At 36.7% G+C, this 15,129-nt stretch overlaps 1 protein-coding gene and 1 long non-coding RNA gene across 13 annotated transcripts in view; one reads left to right on the top strand and one right to left on the bottom strand.

Annotated features, from left to right (window-relative positions):
- Nucleotides 1-685, bottom strand: part of LOC112412127 (uncharacterized) — an 18,170-nt gene extending 17,485 nt beyond the window's left edge. The window contains exon 1 of the long non-coding RNA XR_003005739.1: nt 182-685. This is a non-coding gene — a long non-coding RNA (uncharacterized LOC112412127). The remainder of the gene's footprint in view (nt 1-181) is intronic.
- The window catches only part of PICALM (phosphatidylinositol binding clathrin assembly protein), a 108,264-nt gene continuing 93,135 nt past the window's right edge, over nt 1-15,129 (top strand). For 10 of the 12 annotated variants that reach the window (XM_024763615.1, XM_024763618.1, XM_024763622.1 and 7 more), the window contains exon 1: nt 7-188. In XM_024763615.1, the coding sequence (XP_024619383.1) occupies nt 59-188 (130 nt within the window). In that variant the 5' untranslated portion in view covers nt 7-58. Of the gene's footprint in view, nt 189-15,129 lie in introns of all 12 variants that reach the window. The other 2 variants (XM_024763623.1, XM_024763624.1) reach the window with 1 other exon arrangement.

Consider the following 15,129-nt stretch of genomic DNA (forward strand, 5'->3'; position numbering starts at 1 on the left):
TGGGGGTCCCAGTCCCCGCCGGCTGCCGAGCGGGAGGGGTGGCGGAGGAGCCGCAGAGATGTCCGGCCAGAGCTTGACGGACCGAATCACCGCCGCCCAACACAGTGTCACCGGCTCCGCCGTGTCCAAGACAGTATGCAAGGCCACGACCCACGAGATCATGGGGCCCAAGAAAAAGCACCTGGACTGTGAGTGAAGCCGACCGCTGCCCCCGCGACCCGCGTCCTTCTCCCCATCTCTTTTCTTCCCCGCTTCAGCTGCCTCTTCCCTCCCTGCATCTTCTCTGGCGCGGCGGGTCCTGTGCTCATCCGAGCTGTGTTCTTTTTGCTTCCATCACACCTGCCTTCACGGCTTCCGTTCCCTGTCTAAAAATCCCTGACAAGCCACTCCCCTCCAGGTTCCTAGGGGACCCTGGCTTCTCTGCCCGGTGCTCCGCGATACACATTACAGCCGGCCAACTTGCCTCTCCACCTAGCCCCTCACCTCCCGGCCGCCTCTGTCTGCTGCAGCCTTCTACTCTTTCTTCCCACCCGTCCCGTGCTGCCTAGCCGCCCTCTCCTGAGCGTCTCCCCGCTTGCTCCCGGCCTCACCGCCCTATTGTTTCCCCACTAGCCTTCTTCGGGTTTCCGTAAACGCCCGGTTCCGTGGGCCCGGATCCCTGTTTCTCCGCAACCCTGAGGGCCGCCTCCCTTGAAGTGATTCCCACTTCCTTATCCCTTTCTTTGCCTCTGTATCTTAAGTTCCTTCGTCTCATTGTAAATATCATACTCAATATCCGACTTTTTTCCCCTGACTACTTTCTTCGTGGGCGTGAAAGTAAAGGGATTCTGTTAGTGTGGGGAAAGCTTTGTGGAACGCCGGGATTTTTAATCACCTCTGGTGGGGTTTAATCATTGTATTTTCATGCCCCCCCCCCTTTTCTTTTTTCTAATGGGGATATGGAAAAGGGTTTGCTATTTTGACTGGGATAATTTGTGAATGTCAGTCACCTCCCCCCCTTTTCTTTTTTCTAATGGGGATATGGAAAAGGGTTTGCTGCTTTTGGTATCAGTTCCTAGAGCTGTTAAGCCTGGCGGTTTGAATTCAGAAGCTTGAGTGAAGCGTAGACTATTGGAATTCAAAATAGATTAATAATCAAATCTACAAATAACATACATCCTTTAAAAAACTGGTAAAAAGATATTTGGTGATGCTTGAGTTTGGACTCCGTTTTAATTTATGCTGGTTATCTTTTGAGGAACTAGTTTTTCTTAAACGCATGATATTACACCATTCACTAACTTAGCTACAATTACTAGAGCTAACTCCTCCCAACTTTTTCCAAACCTGGAAGCTACCTGTAATATCCTCCTTTTTTATTCCACTCCTTTACCTCAAGGTACAAAGATCAGTGGATTACTCAAGCTTTGACTCAATGGTGCTTTGACCTGAAACTTTTCAGGGAAACGTAGGGAAAAAGGCATTGTAATAGATAAGGTCCTTTTTTAAATGGCTACTGGACACATAAGCCTGACTGACTTCATCCTACGTGAAAGTTACTTTCCTTTACTGTTTGAAGCAAGAGTGAGCATGTCCTGAAAGGGAATTCACTGACGGGAGTCCTGTTTTGAGTTCTCGTTTGGACTTTGGCCGTAAGGTTTGCGCTTTTTAAAAAAATGTACAAAATGTGAATTCTTCCAAGACACTTTGCTCATGAATTACTGAAAATAAGAACAAGTTACTGCTACAGACAAACCCATTATTCATTGTGACTTATTCCTTCCTTGTGGAAAAGTTTAAAAAAGCATCATTATTGCTTGGTTCTTCTTTTGATGTGCGGTTCATGGAGGCTGCTTGTTAACTATCAATCCTTGACTGTTTTAAAGAATTCAGAATATATTTAAATGGTGACACATTTATAAATGGAGAATTCTTTTAAATACATTATGAAGCCGTTAAGTACCTCTTTTGATTGTCTGATATTTGGAGTAGACGTTTCTACTGTTTACTTCTCTTCAAATGACTACTTGGCTTGCTCTACCCAATCTATGGTTTGCCCTAACACTGTTAATTCTTTTGTTAGGTTGGTTTTGTTTGTTTGTTTTTGGTGTTGAAGAAACTACTTGTGACTTTGTGAACTGTTATCCTCATCTCTCCCTTCAAAATGATAACTTATAACACGAATAGATACCACTTTTAAAAGTCTTTTTAAAGGTTCTTGTCTTATTTCAAATGTTGCAGTTCTAACACATTGTGGAAAAGGTCAGAAAATAGGCTAGGTAAATTTAGGAGAGTGAGACTTGCTTGTGGTTTTATGAATGTTAGCCTTTTCTCTTGTAATGGAAGCTGCTGCAGATAAGAACTGGGATTAAGTTTGGTATATGGATAATCTCACATTTGTAGTCTTTTTCTCTATCACTGCTGTGTTTATAAATTCCTATTTAGAACCTGAATATTCCTGGTAATGTTTGATTTTTAAAAAAAATCTGTATGAATAAGGAGCCACTTACTCTATGAGGTTTTTAAAATACTATTTTTAAAATACAATTTTTAAAAAATACTATTTTCTTTATATTGTTGTTTAAAACACCCTTATAACCAGTTCCACTAATGGAATAAATTTAAGTCTGACCAATGAGTGGTTTTTGTAAACACCTTCTTCGCCCACACACTTTAACATACTTTGAGGAAATTGAAAAGGCTTTCACAAACAGTTCTGGGTTTTGACATCATGGACTTTTAAGTCTTTAATGTAGATACAATTTTTCCTCTTTTAGGAATTTTTCTTTCTAGTGAAGGCTTAGTTCTCTTGCGCCTTTTAATATACTGAGAAACTGTTGCCTAATTAGTTGACCCTAATGAAAATGATTTCATTTTTAAAATATTAGTATTTAACAAAAATATGCTTAGGACTGCTTTTTCCTATAAGCCTTTAGAGTGTGGAGGTGGTTTCTGTGTACTTCGCCAAAATCTGTCTATATTAGGAAATGATGATTGTAATCCATGAATTATGGCTTAATTCATACTACATTGTATACTTGTTTAAGAAAGAGCTTTTGCTTTGCTTATAGGGGTCAGTAGATAATAATGTTAAGTAGTGTCCCTAGTATGAAAAGAGTTGTCAAACCTGAAACATATTTTTGAAACTAAACATGGTTTGCATTTAATTTCAGGCCTCTAATGGCCATAATCAAGATAGAAGAATAGCAGCCTTGTATTTGAAGGACTTCAGTTTGCCAGGCACTTATTAACCATTATCTAATTTAATCCTTTCTCATAGCTATGGGAGAGGCAAGTCATATGCATAGAAGATCATCTCTAACTAAATTTAAAGAGGGTATAGAATACTTAAAACGTTATTGGTTGAAGTACAGACAGAACAGAGGTTTTTTTGTTTGTTTGTTTTTGTTTTTTTGTGGGTTTTTTTTGCGGTACGCAGGCCTCTCACTGCTGTGGCCTCTCCTGTTGCGGAGCCCAGGCTCCGGACCCGCAGGCTCAGCGGCCATGGCTCATGGGCCCAGCTGCTCCGCGGCATGTGGGATCCTCCCAGACCGGGGCACGAAACCGTGTCCCCTGCATTGGCAGGTGGATTCTGAACCACTGTGCCACCAGGGAAGCCCAGAACAGAGTTTTAAAATTTGTAAATTCTTAAAGTAAAAACATTCTTACCTGATTTCACAACCTTTACTCTTGTTTTTTTTGACAAGAGCACTTTTTTCTATACTTGTTTACTTTCCTTGGACATTTATGTTGGGGCATGTTTCACTGAGATGAAATATTATGTTAATGGCGCTAATGTTTTCACTTTTATATCCATATTTTTTACAGTTAATTTCAAGGGACACTTCATTTCAGCCACCATCTGCCTTGCATTCTGTATAACAAAATCAAGATCATGTTCTTATTAAGTATCCGTTATAAGCATATCTCTAAGGTAGATACAGTGTGGGTATTTGTGTGTTGTGTAATGGCTCTAGACTCTGCCTAATTTTAATTGTGGAAACATATTTTTTTAAGTAAGAATTTGTGAATGTTTTGAATATGTAGAGGGTGGAATTTGTGTTTGGGTAAGTGGTTTGTATAACCACTGAAAATACATATAAAATATTGACATGCACCCAAAATAATTATCTTTCTAAGCAAATTATTGATTTTTAATGTCTTAGTTAATGATATCCAATGGGTGCTTAGTTCGCGTATTGTCAAGAATGTATCTGGTAACTGGGATCTGATTTGAAAGAAGGTACCTGTGAGGAAGATAGTAAGTAGAGGATCTGCCCCTAGATGGCGCTTGTTTAGAAATAAGGTAACTGGGGCTTTCCAAATGGACAATTATTTCATAGTTATGTTTGGGCTTACTGTTCTTTCCCATAAGAATTAATCGTATGATTTATATTTTCATTTTCATTAGTTGACCTATTCTGTCCCTTACTACTTTAATAGTTCTGAAATACAAAAAAAAATGGTAATTGAGTCATCAAAGTGGTAATAGCAAGATTTGACTACTTATGTCAAATGTAGGAGGTATATAGTAGAACTCCACAAATATAAGTTTTTCCTCCTTGACATATTTAGTTATGTTTCTGAATAGTATGTATTTTAAAAGAGCAACCTGAAGAGAATTTTACCTATAGCCATTTCGGTAGCTGCCTTATTTGTAACTAGCAAATTAATTCTAAAATTTCTTTGTAAAGTAATTAGGCTTCACTGGTGGACTTGTTACTTTAAGAAATACTGTTTAGACTTTATTCATCTATTTTTTATCCTTGTAGCAGTGCTTTTTATGTTTATATATTTTATATATCTGAATAATTTTAAAAGATGTCTTAGAATTTAATTTCAACGGAAAAGAAGTGAAACTTCATTATGAAGTGACATGCTTTTTTTCCTCTCATTTGAGTTGTAAAGCACTTGTATGATATTTAGTTAGATGTTTTATTTTTTTAACTTTTTTAAGCTCTTCCACTTTACTTTTTAAATTTAAAAAATATTTATTATTTATTTTTGGCTGTGTTGGGTCTTCATTGCTGTGTGCGGGCTTTTCTCTAGTTGCAGTGAGTGGGGGCTGCTCTTCGTTGCGGTGTGTGGGCTTCTCGTTGTGCTGGCTTGTCTTGTTGAGGAGCATGGGCTCTAGGCATGCGGGATTCAGTAGTTGTGGCACCTGGGCTCAGTAGTTGTGGCTTGCGGGCTCTAGAGCACAGGCTCAGTAGTTGTGGCGCACGGGCCCAGCTGCTCTGCGGCATGTGGGATCCTCCCAGACCAGGGCTCGAACCTGTGTCCCCTGCATTAGCAGGCAGACTTTCAACCACTGCGCCACCAGGGAAGCCCCCCCCAGATGTTTTAAAAATACATTAATTTATTTTAACTAATCAGAATTGCTTTAATTTAAATAATGTGAAAGTTCACCAATTTGTTTAAAATAATTGATTTTAATTAGTCATCAGAATTGCTTTAATTTGAATAAAATACTTTATTTTGACTCTGATTATCATTTAGAATATTTAATGTGAAAGTTCACCCTAATACATAGAAAGTCTCTTCTGTTTTCTTCAGTTTCAAAGTGCTTAGTTCCTTGATTTTGCCCTTAAAGTCAAAGAAGCAAGTAAAATAAACTTAAAGACTTCTTGGCAAGAGGTTAGAGCCCTACCAAGAAGAAGTAGGGTTAGATTTTCAAAGTAAAGGCTTAATATTTGCTTTTCCTGTTCTTTTGGTGGCTGAAGTGGCATTTCCGTTACTTTGTGTTCTGTCTCAGTATGTTCCCAGTTAAATGGCTTTATATATTTCTCTAGAGAATTGAAATTTTTGGATTTGATCTTTCAGAATTTTGTGTGTTCACTGTGTATATGGTTCTCTTCATGGAGAGAATTGTTTGTAGGCAGTTACAATTTACTAATGATATTCCTTTAAAAGGGAATTTTAATGAACTTAAACCTTTGTATTAAAAATTATGTTCAGAATTGTAATTTGCCAGGTTATCAGAATATTAAGGATTTCTCAAGTTACATTAGAACATAGTGGCAATACTCACAGCTAGACGTGTTTTTTGTGTTTATGCCTAGGTTGTGTTTATATTTATTTAACAAATGTTTATGCTTACTTTGTGCTGGGCACTCACATTACTGAACACTTTGCATTTATAAACTTGTTTATTCCTTTCAACAACTTTGTGAGAGATTTTATTATTATTTTTAAAGTTATTTATTTATTTTTGGCTGTGTTGGGTCTTCCTTGCTGCGTGCAGACTTTCGCTAGTTGCAGCGAGTGGGGGCTACTCTCTGTTGCAGTACGTGGGCTTCTCATTGCAGTGTCTTCTCTTGTTGCAGAGCATGGGCTCTAGGCGTGCAGGCTTCAGTAGTTGTGGCATGTTGGCTCGCTCAGTCGTTGCGGCTCATGAGCTCTAGAGCACAGGCTCAGTAGTAGTTGCTCTGCAGCATGTGGAATCTTCCTGGACCAGGACTCGAACCTGTGTCCCCTACATTGGCAGGCGGATTCTTAACCACTGTGCCACCACCGAAGTCCAAGAGATTTTATTATTATCACCGTTTTACTGAAGAGGAAACTAAGGCACTGAGTTTAGTAATTTGCCCAAGGTCACATTGCCAGGAAGAAGAGAACTGGGATTTGAACCCAGGTAGTCTAGCATCAGGTCTGGCTTTCACTTTAGTGTAACTTTTTATGTAATGATTTTCTATTCTAGAGAATGAATAGACCATGTTTATCTATTCATGGCTGTTTCTTAAAGTGTGGTCCGGGGATTCCTGGGAGTCCCCAAGACCCCTTCAGCGTATTTGTGAAATCGAAATTATATTCATATGCTGAGACATTATTTTCCTTTTCCATTTTCATTCTTCCACTATTGTACAGTGGAGTTTTCCAGAGGCTGTGATACTGCAACAAATTGAATATAGTAGCAGATATGAAAATCTAACTGTTTTCTATTAAGCCAGATAGTAAAGAGTTTTGGAAAAAAATGTGAAACAATGCCACTGTTCTAAATTTTGGTTTTGGAAAATACAGTTATTTTTTATGAATAATGCTAACATATGATGAATTTTATTATTTTAAAATGAATTAATATTTAAAAATTTCTCAGTTTTAATTTCTAACACAGTAAATACCAATAGAGAAAAACCACATAAGCAAAAGCTCTTTGGGGTCTTCAATTTTTAAGATTGTAAAGGTTCTGAGACTAAAAAAATTCAACTCTAAGGAAGGGTGTTTAGAAGAGGGGAGAAAAGAATACTCAGAGAGAAACTAGATGTAAGTGGTCCTTTAAATTCTCAGAGTAATTTTGATTTGATTTGATGGGTAACAGTGGGCCAATCATTGTAGGACTGAGGAAGAGATGTGACGTGATCTTTTGATTATGTCATACTGTTGAGTAGATTGGAAAGAATGTGCTGTGTGACTTGGAAAGGAGACTTCTGGGGGGCAAAAAGAGTCTCTAACAGTAATAATGTAATTTTTCCTAAAAGGCCTTGATAGAGTCCATCATTAATTGAGACTCTTGATCTATTTTTCCTCACTTGTTTTGTTTTGTTTTAAATATATCTAAGCTATTTCTTTTCAGCCAAGCAGGTTAGGTACCAGTTGAACCAAAATAAGTTCTTGACCCTCAAACTATTAGCCAGCCTTTGCAAATCCCATTCCTTGGACACAAAATACCTTCACCTCTCTGTCAGTACAGATGCATCCTTCCTTTTAAATCTTCTTTAAACTAACTTGCTTTTGTTAACATTCACCTTTAAAGTAACCTCTTTCCTAAAGACGTTACTGAATAACTCCCCCTGGTTCTGTCAGTCCAACATTATTATCACCATTTAAAGTTTACATATATATATATTTTTATTAAACTGTACTCAGTATTATGCTTTTATGTATATATTGGGTTTATGTGTGTTTTCTCTGTGAATAGGAACTGTTCTTTTTTGTGCTGTTCTATGTCTCTTCTCAAAGTACCTAATCAGTGGCCCTTTGGATGCCCAGTAAGTACTGAATGATTACACATAATCTCCCGTCACAGCTCAGGCTATTCCATGAACAATGTGTGGACACACCGTAGAGATCTATTCCAGTAGATATTTTAATAATGTTTTTATGGCCATTATCTTAGTTGCAGTGAATGGTAATCACCTGGTTACAAAATTATATATGAAGTCATTCAGTAGCATTGATAAAAAGGATTATAACAAATTGCTATGGCACCTATGAGGCATTGAGGTTTAGTTTTGTTTAGGTATTATGTGGTTTTTCCAAAGTATTGTTATAGCAAAGAAAAAAAGTTTCTTGGTTACATTTACTCAGTTTGAAAACTATATTCAAATGCATGTTTTTTGAGGATATGGTCTTAAAAGTAGAAATTAATTTTAAGAATTAAACAGGGTACCAGAATTAGATTTGAAATGTTTATCAGAGCTGCTTCCTTGTACAACTCTAGGAGGTGCTGATCACATTATAATCTATGTGCAGGGTGCCTCCAGTATATAACTGTATGGCAGCCTCACTTTAGGATAAAGTACACTTAATAGATAATGTCAAAATGCAAAAGAAAAGAAATGACTGTTTTAGAATTAAGCCTTGTGAGGTATGAAGCCAAAGTTGGAGTAGTAGTAGTGATGGCCTAAAGTACACGTAACACGTCAAGATGCAAAAGAAAAGAAATGACCATTTTAGAACGAAGCCTTGTAGGGTAAGCAAAGGTTGGAGTGCTAAGTAGTGATGGCCATGATAGACCACTAAATCCAGATCATCAGTTCATTCCAGGGGCTGGTAGGAGTTGCTGCAAGTCTTCTCTGAATGCTTGGAATTCCAGCAGTGATTTCTGAAACGGTGCTGGTATTTATAGTCATAAACTTAGTACTTGAAAGCTTGCTAGGGGCCCTGATTTTACTCAAGGGACATTTCTTTCAAGTAGTGGTTGAGGAAGCTAGATACTCTTTCCAAACTTCTTCCCTCACTAAAGATTGCAGGTATACTTTACAGGTGACTTCATAAGGTATACTCAGTTGCTGTATTTTAATGTACATGTTTCTGCTGATTATAGATCTCCTCATGTGATTTATAAGCTCTGGAAACAAGGGTCATGGTGTGTGTGTGTGTATGTATGTTAAAATTTTTATGTGCTGGTAACAGAGTTAGTTATCCTGTGGAAGCTTGAGAAATACAAATGTAACATTTTAAGTACATCTAATATGCAAAAATCTTATCGTAATTCAAATATATACCAAAAAGTAAATAGGGTGGTATTCACACCGGAGAGGATTTGCAGACCTTTTTGGTGTATTAGAAACAGTTGTTTGCAGAAATTTATTATCATGCATGGTATTGAGTGATTTGAGATATTGTCATTTAATCCAAAGCTAATGTGAAAAGGGGGATTGTGAGGCAAAGTGATTTTTTTAATGCAATTTTTAAATTGAGATGTAGTTCACATAACATAAAATATATTCACAGTGTTGTGTGCAACCATCTCCAGTATCTAATAACAGAACGTTTCCCCCCACCCCAAAAAGAAACCACCTATCTGTTAGCAATCACTCCCCCCATCTCTCCACCCTCATTCCCTGGCAACCAGTAATCTACTTTCTGTCTATGGATTTTCCTATTCTGGACATTTCATATGAGTAGAATCATACAATACATGGCCTTTCATGTCTGGCTTCTTTCACTTAGCATAATGTTTTCAAGGTTTATTTATGTTGTAGCATGTAACAACACTTCATTCTTTTTATAACCTAATAATATTCCCTTGTATGGATATACCACATTTTGCTCATTCATCCATTGATGGACACTTGGGTTGTTTATCCCTTTAAATCCAGGAAGAATAGTATTGCTATGAACATCTGTATAGAAGTGTTTGTGTTAACATGTGTTTTCAGTTCTCTTGGGTATGTACAAAGGAGAAGAATTTCTGGGTCATATGGTGGTTATATGTTAACTTTTTGAGGAATTACTAGACTGTTTTCCACAGCAGCTGCACCATTTTACATTCCCAACAACAATGTATAAAGGTTTCAGTTTCTCCGTATTTTTGCTAACACTTGTTATTTTCAGGGTATTTAAAAAATTTTTTTTCATCGTAGTCGTCCTAGTTAAATATATATATATATAGTATATATCATGATTTTGGTTTGCATTTCCCTAATGACTCATGATGTTAAACATCTTGTTAATGATGTTGAGCTTATTGACCCTTTGTATATCTTTGAAAAAATGTCTATTCAGATCCTTTGCCCATTTTAAATTTGGTTCTTTATTATTTGGAATGCTAGAAGAGTTCTTTACGTATTCTGGATACTAGATCCTTATATGACTTGAAAATATTTTTCCCATCCTGTGTCTTGTCTTTCCACTTTTTTGATAGTGTTCCCCCTGCCCTTTTAAAAATCAAAGTATAGTTGATTTACAATATTATATTAGTTCCACGTATACAACATAGTGATTCATAATTTTTTAAATAAATGATAGTGTCCTTTGATGCACAAAAGTTTTTAATTTTGAAGTTCAGTTTGTCTATATTTTCTTTGAATATTTGTGCTTTTGGTATAATAAGAAACCATTGGCTAATCCAAGTTTACGCAGATTTACACCTCACCTACTCCTAAGAGTTTTAGCTCTTTTAGGTTTGATCAGCTTTGAGTTAATTTTTATATATGGTGTGTGGACACAAGGTGACGTTAAGGAAAATGAAGGATATTTGAGTTTTCCCCTTCTTTTGAGGTTTACATGGGGTACAACTCTGCTACCTCTGTGTAATGTGGAAATAGAGATTAGTGAGGGAGAAAAAATTTTCCTTGATGGCATTCTCCAGTACTGGTAATAGTTCATTGACTATGGAAAATTCAAGTCAAACATTTTTCAACTGAATGGACTAATTAATCTAATCCAACAACCTTTTTAAATGTGTGAAGAGATAATACACAATTGCATGGGTGTCCATAAGCAGTAATTTTTATCTATACAGAATGGTGTGTATGTTTCCATAGTATCTTGTACTTCTCCATAATGACTTGTACTACTTCTTTTTTTTATTGGAGTAAAATTGCTTTACAATGTTGTATTAGTTTTTGCTGTACAATGAAGTGAATCAGCTATATGTATACCTATATCCCCCCTCTTGGACCTCCCTCCCACCCCACCATCCCACCCATCTAGGTCGTTACAGAGCATGGAGCTGAGCTCGCTGTGCTATACAGCAGGTTCCCACTAGCTATCTATTTTACACTTGGTAATGTATTTATGTCAAACCTAATCTCCCAATTCATCCCACCCTCCACTTCCCACCCTGTGTCCACATGTCTGTTCTCTATGTCTACATCTCTATTCCTGCCCTACAAATAGGTTCATCTGTACCATTTTTCTAGATTCCACATATATACGTTAATATACGATATTTGTTTTTCTCCTTCTGGCTTACTTCACTCTGTATGACAGACTCTAGGTCCATCTACATCTCTACAAATGACCCAGTTTCATTTCTTTTTATGGCTGAGTAATATTCCATTGTATATATGTACCACATCTTCTTTATCCATTCATCTGTTGTTGGACATTTAGGTTGTTTCCATGTCCTGGCTATTGTAAATAGTGCTGCAGTGGACATTGGGGTACGTATAGCTTCTATAATTATAAGTGTTTACAGAAAACCCTTGTGTGTCGTCTTTACTGTGCTAAATAGAGCATATAGCAAGTATGTAATAAAAAGATGCTGAAAGAATGAAGGAGGGATGAAATTTCCATGAGGGGTTTCTAATGTGTTATCAAAGAACGTTTTAGGATTTTTTCCATAAAGGAAGAGAAAGATTACTGTAGGGGTAATGCCTTTGCTACAAGTAGTAGTTGTTTGTTTAAACTTCTTTCTGTTCCCATGATGAAGTAAATTTTTATTCTTTATTGGTTGAAAATGTGAGGAATTATGGAAGTTAAAAAGTAAATTTCCAGAGTTAGATTATATAAAATTAGGGTAGTTTGACACACTTAAAATATTATTTATTCCAGGACCTACTTAATATTAGTATATTTGATTTCAAATGTTTCTTCTGTTTTTGTTTTCTTTTTTTCCCCTGTTATTATGAGTATTATTTGCTAATGTATGGTTGTTGTAAGTGAATTCCAGGCAGTCTTTGATTTTAGACTTTGTGTTACCTGTGATAGTTCACACCTGATAGCAGAATGCTATAGGCCTTATTTGCTAAATGCTTGTGTTTTTTGTTATAAGATATTGGCAAAACTTGTAAAGTGCAAAAAAAGATAGAAATGAAGTATATGTCTTTAATAGGCTATAATGAACTGGATGTTGACCTTGATTGGCTTCTTTCTACTACCTACTTCACCTATGCCCTTTTTGTCTGTGGTGAATTGCTTATGGAAATCCAAATTAATTTTTTTTGAATGTGTAATGTAGATAAATCTTAATTCATTTGTGTACCTACAGACTCAAGAGTTTATTTTGTGTGACTTTATATTTCTTGGAGAAGGCCTGAGTGGAAAAAAGAGAATTATAAGAGCAAATCTTTTTTTAAAATTTCATGTTATTTTAGTAAAATTATCTAGGAAACTGTATTAAAATCTTTTGCTTGTTCTATGAGCAAGAATATGGGGTGAAAGTTCTGAGATTGAGTTCTGTTGAATTGAACAGTGCTGGCAAAACCCCTGGTTAGAAGCATTAAATGGGGTGCTGAGGAAAAGTGATCAAGGCCTAGAAAGTAATGTAAAAATGAATGGCATTTAATCGTTACTCTAAAAGGAACATGAGATCTGATGTTGAAAATGTGTAAACAAATAATTGTAATAATTGAGATAAATGCGTAATATTATTTACATAAAGTATCAAAGTAGGGGCTGGAGTAATTTTGAAGGAGTTAATGACAGCTTCGTAGAGGAGGTAACAAGAATTTTAAGAATGAACAGTGATTTGCCAGATGGACAAAGGGATTCCTCCTAAATAGATTAGCACATTTAGGGACACAGAGGCAAGAAAGCATTTTGATGTGTTTGGGGAAAACTTTAAGTAGTGCTGTATGGTGGAATGTAAAGTGTTAATGAGAGTAAGAGGGAGATGAGGTTGGAGAGAGAGCCCTTAAATGTCTTGTAAGGACAGGAGTTATCTTGATAGACTCTGGTTTCTCCTCCCCAGATCCTGATTTTAGGATCCCCTTTCCTCCCATTTATTAGCTGCTCTCCTAGCTTTAGATGCCAGTGTTACGGAACTGGAGGAACTGCTTTCCTTTTTCCTGGTAATTTGTGGCAGGGTTATTGAAAGGGAAGGAAGATAGGAATCTACAATGCTGTTGCCGTTTGTGCAGGGGGCTAGATGAGCTTTGGCACCTGAAATTGTACTTCTGAATGTTGTTATACATGGTGGTTTGGCTCACTGAGTAAATAAAATCAGGTACACTGATCTCATGGCTTTTGTGGGCTTGGGTGCAAGTGAAGTTTTTTTGCGTTCCAAATTTATGAATGAACTCAAGCACAAACTATCTTATCATCTGACGATGGTCAGCGTGAAGAGGAAAAGTTTGATAAGATTCTTGGGGGCATGTTTGATTTATGTGGTTTAACAATTGATATCAATTTATCTACAAAGGATACATTAATTATTAGTTTCTTTAGGTTTTTAAAGCCTGATTTCCAGCAAACAAGACTTTATTAGTCTAGTGGAAATTAATATACTCATTAGCAATTGCATATTGAGTGTCTATTATATAAACAGGTTACCATGTTGAGATTATTGAGAAATCTAAAACTGAAATTGCTGATCATGTCCTCAGTCTAGTAAGGAAGATGACATATACAGATAGTTGTATTACCAGGCAGTGTGAGATAAGCTCAGATCAGATGTCATTGAAAATTAGAGGAGAGAGAGAGATAACTGCTTTCGATAAGGGGGAGAAATGGACCTTAAATGATAATTAGGGAGGAGCAGTAGGCATTTCAGCTGGAGGAAAGAGCATTGAGCAAACATTTGTAGGTAGGAAAGCTGGAACTGTGCTTGGGGAACAAAGCAATCTCTTTAACTTGAGATGGTAAATGGGGTGCTTTGAGGCCAGAGGAAGGACAGGTTAGGCGTAAGGAGAGAGATAGTTGGAGCAATTGTCTGAGGTGAGATTGTGGAGGGAGTATGGATTTTAATAATATGACCTTCAGATATATCTCATCTCCTGGTAGCTTTTGGCTGCTGTAGGTAAAGTTGAACCATAGTTAGAGCTGATTTTCAAAGTTGCGCACTATGTTTTCTGCTGCCAGTGTTAAAATAGGGAAGGCAAGAAGTTTTGCTGATCTTGAAGCTGAGAATGAGATTTTATATCTCATATTAACTTGGTTGTAGACTGTATTAATAGTGGCAATATCTAAGGCTTTGGGGATTTCTGAGTATATAGATTGCACAGGAATGAATTATTGAAGAAGTCTTCTAAACAGTAATAATATATTCCTAATTTTGATCTGAAGATAGAGATTTTCTTAAAGTTTAAGGAAACTCAGTCTTCAGTGTTGCACAAAATCTGATCAGATCAGTTTTTTTTTAAGGACACAACCTGCATGGTGGGGATAATAGCTCAGATTTAAAGAATCCTTTCTGTCTTAAGCACTTGACATGCATGAACACAGTTAATCTTCATAAAAAAACCTATTGAATATGTAGTCTTATTAGCTCTATTATACAGCTACATAAAGGAAACATTATTAATAAAAGGAAATAGAGAATAAATTTAGCACTTAAATGGCAATGAAGAACCTTGAGTGGAAGTCAGGCAATCTGGGGAATCTCTTAGCTCACAGAGAACTTTTAAGGAATGGGATATAGTTAGGAGAAAGCCTTTCTTTGAGAAATATAATTTCTGTAAATATGTAAGATTACATTTGGAAACAGCAACTTCTTATACTTCTTATGCTTTTAGAGGAATAAGCCTGAACTGGAATGTGGTGTGCTGGCCCCAGCTCCATATGACCTTAGGAAAATCCCTTACTCACTTAAATTGCTTATTTTCTAAATTGCCTCCCAGCTCTGTTGTTCTGTGATGCTGTATTTGTGCCCCTTTAGCTTTTTTGTTCTTGGCTTGGTGCTTTGGAAACTAAGATTAAGGATGGTTTCTTTATGAGCTTTTGCTTCATTCTCCATTAATTAGAGTAGCTCACCTACCAATATAT

The sequence above is a fragment of the Neophocaena asiaeorientalis genome, unplaced genomic scaffold, assembly GCF_003031525.2.
Source record: "Neophocaena asiaeorientalis asiaeorientalis breed wild unplaced genomic scaffold, Neophocaena_asiaeorientalis_V1.1 scaffold946, whole genome shotgun sequence".
Taxonomy (NCBI): domain Eukaryota; kingdom Metazoa; phylum Chordata; class Mammalia; order Artiodactyla; family Phocoenidae; genus Neophocaena; species Neophocaena asiaeorientalis.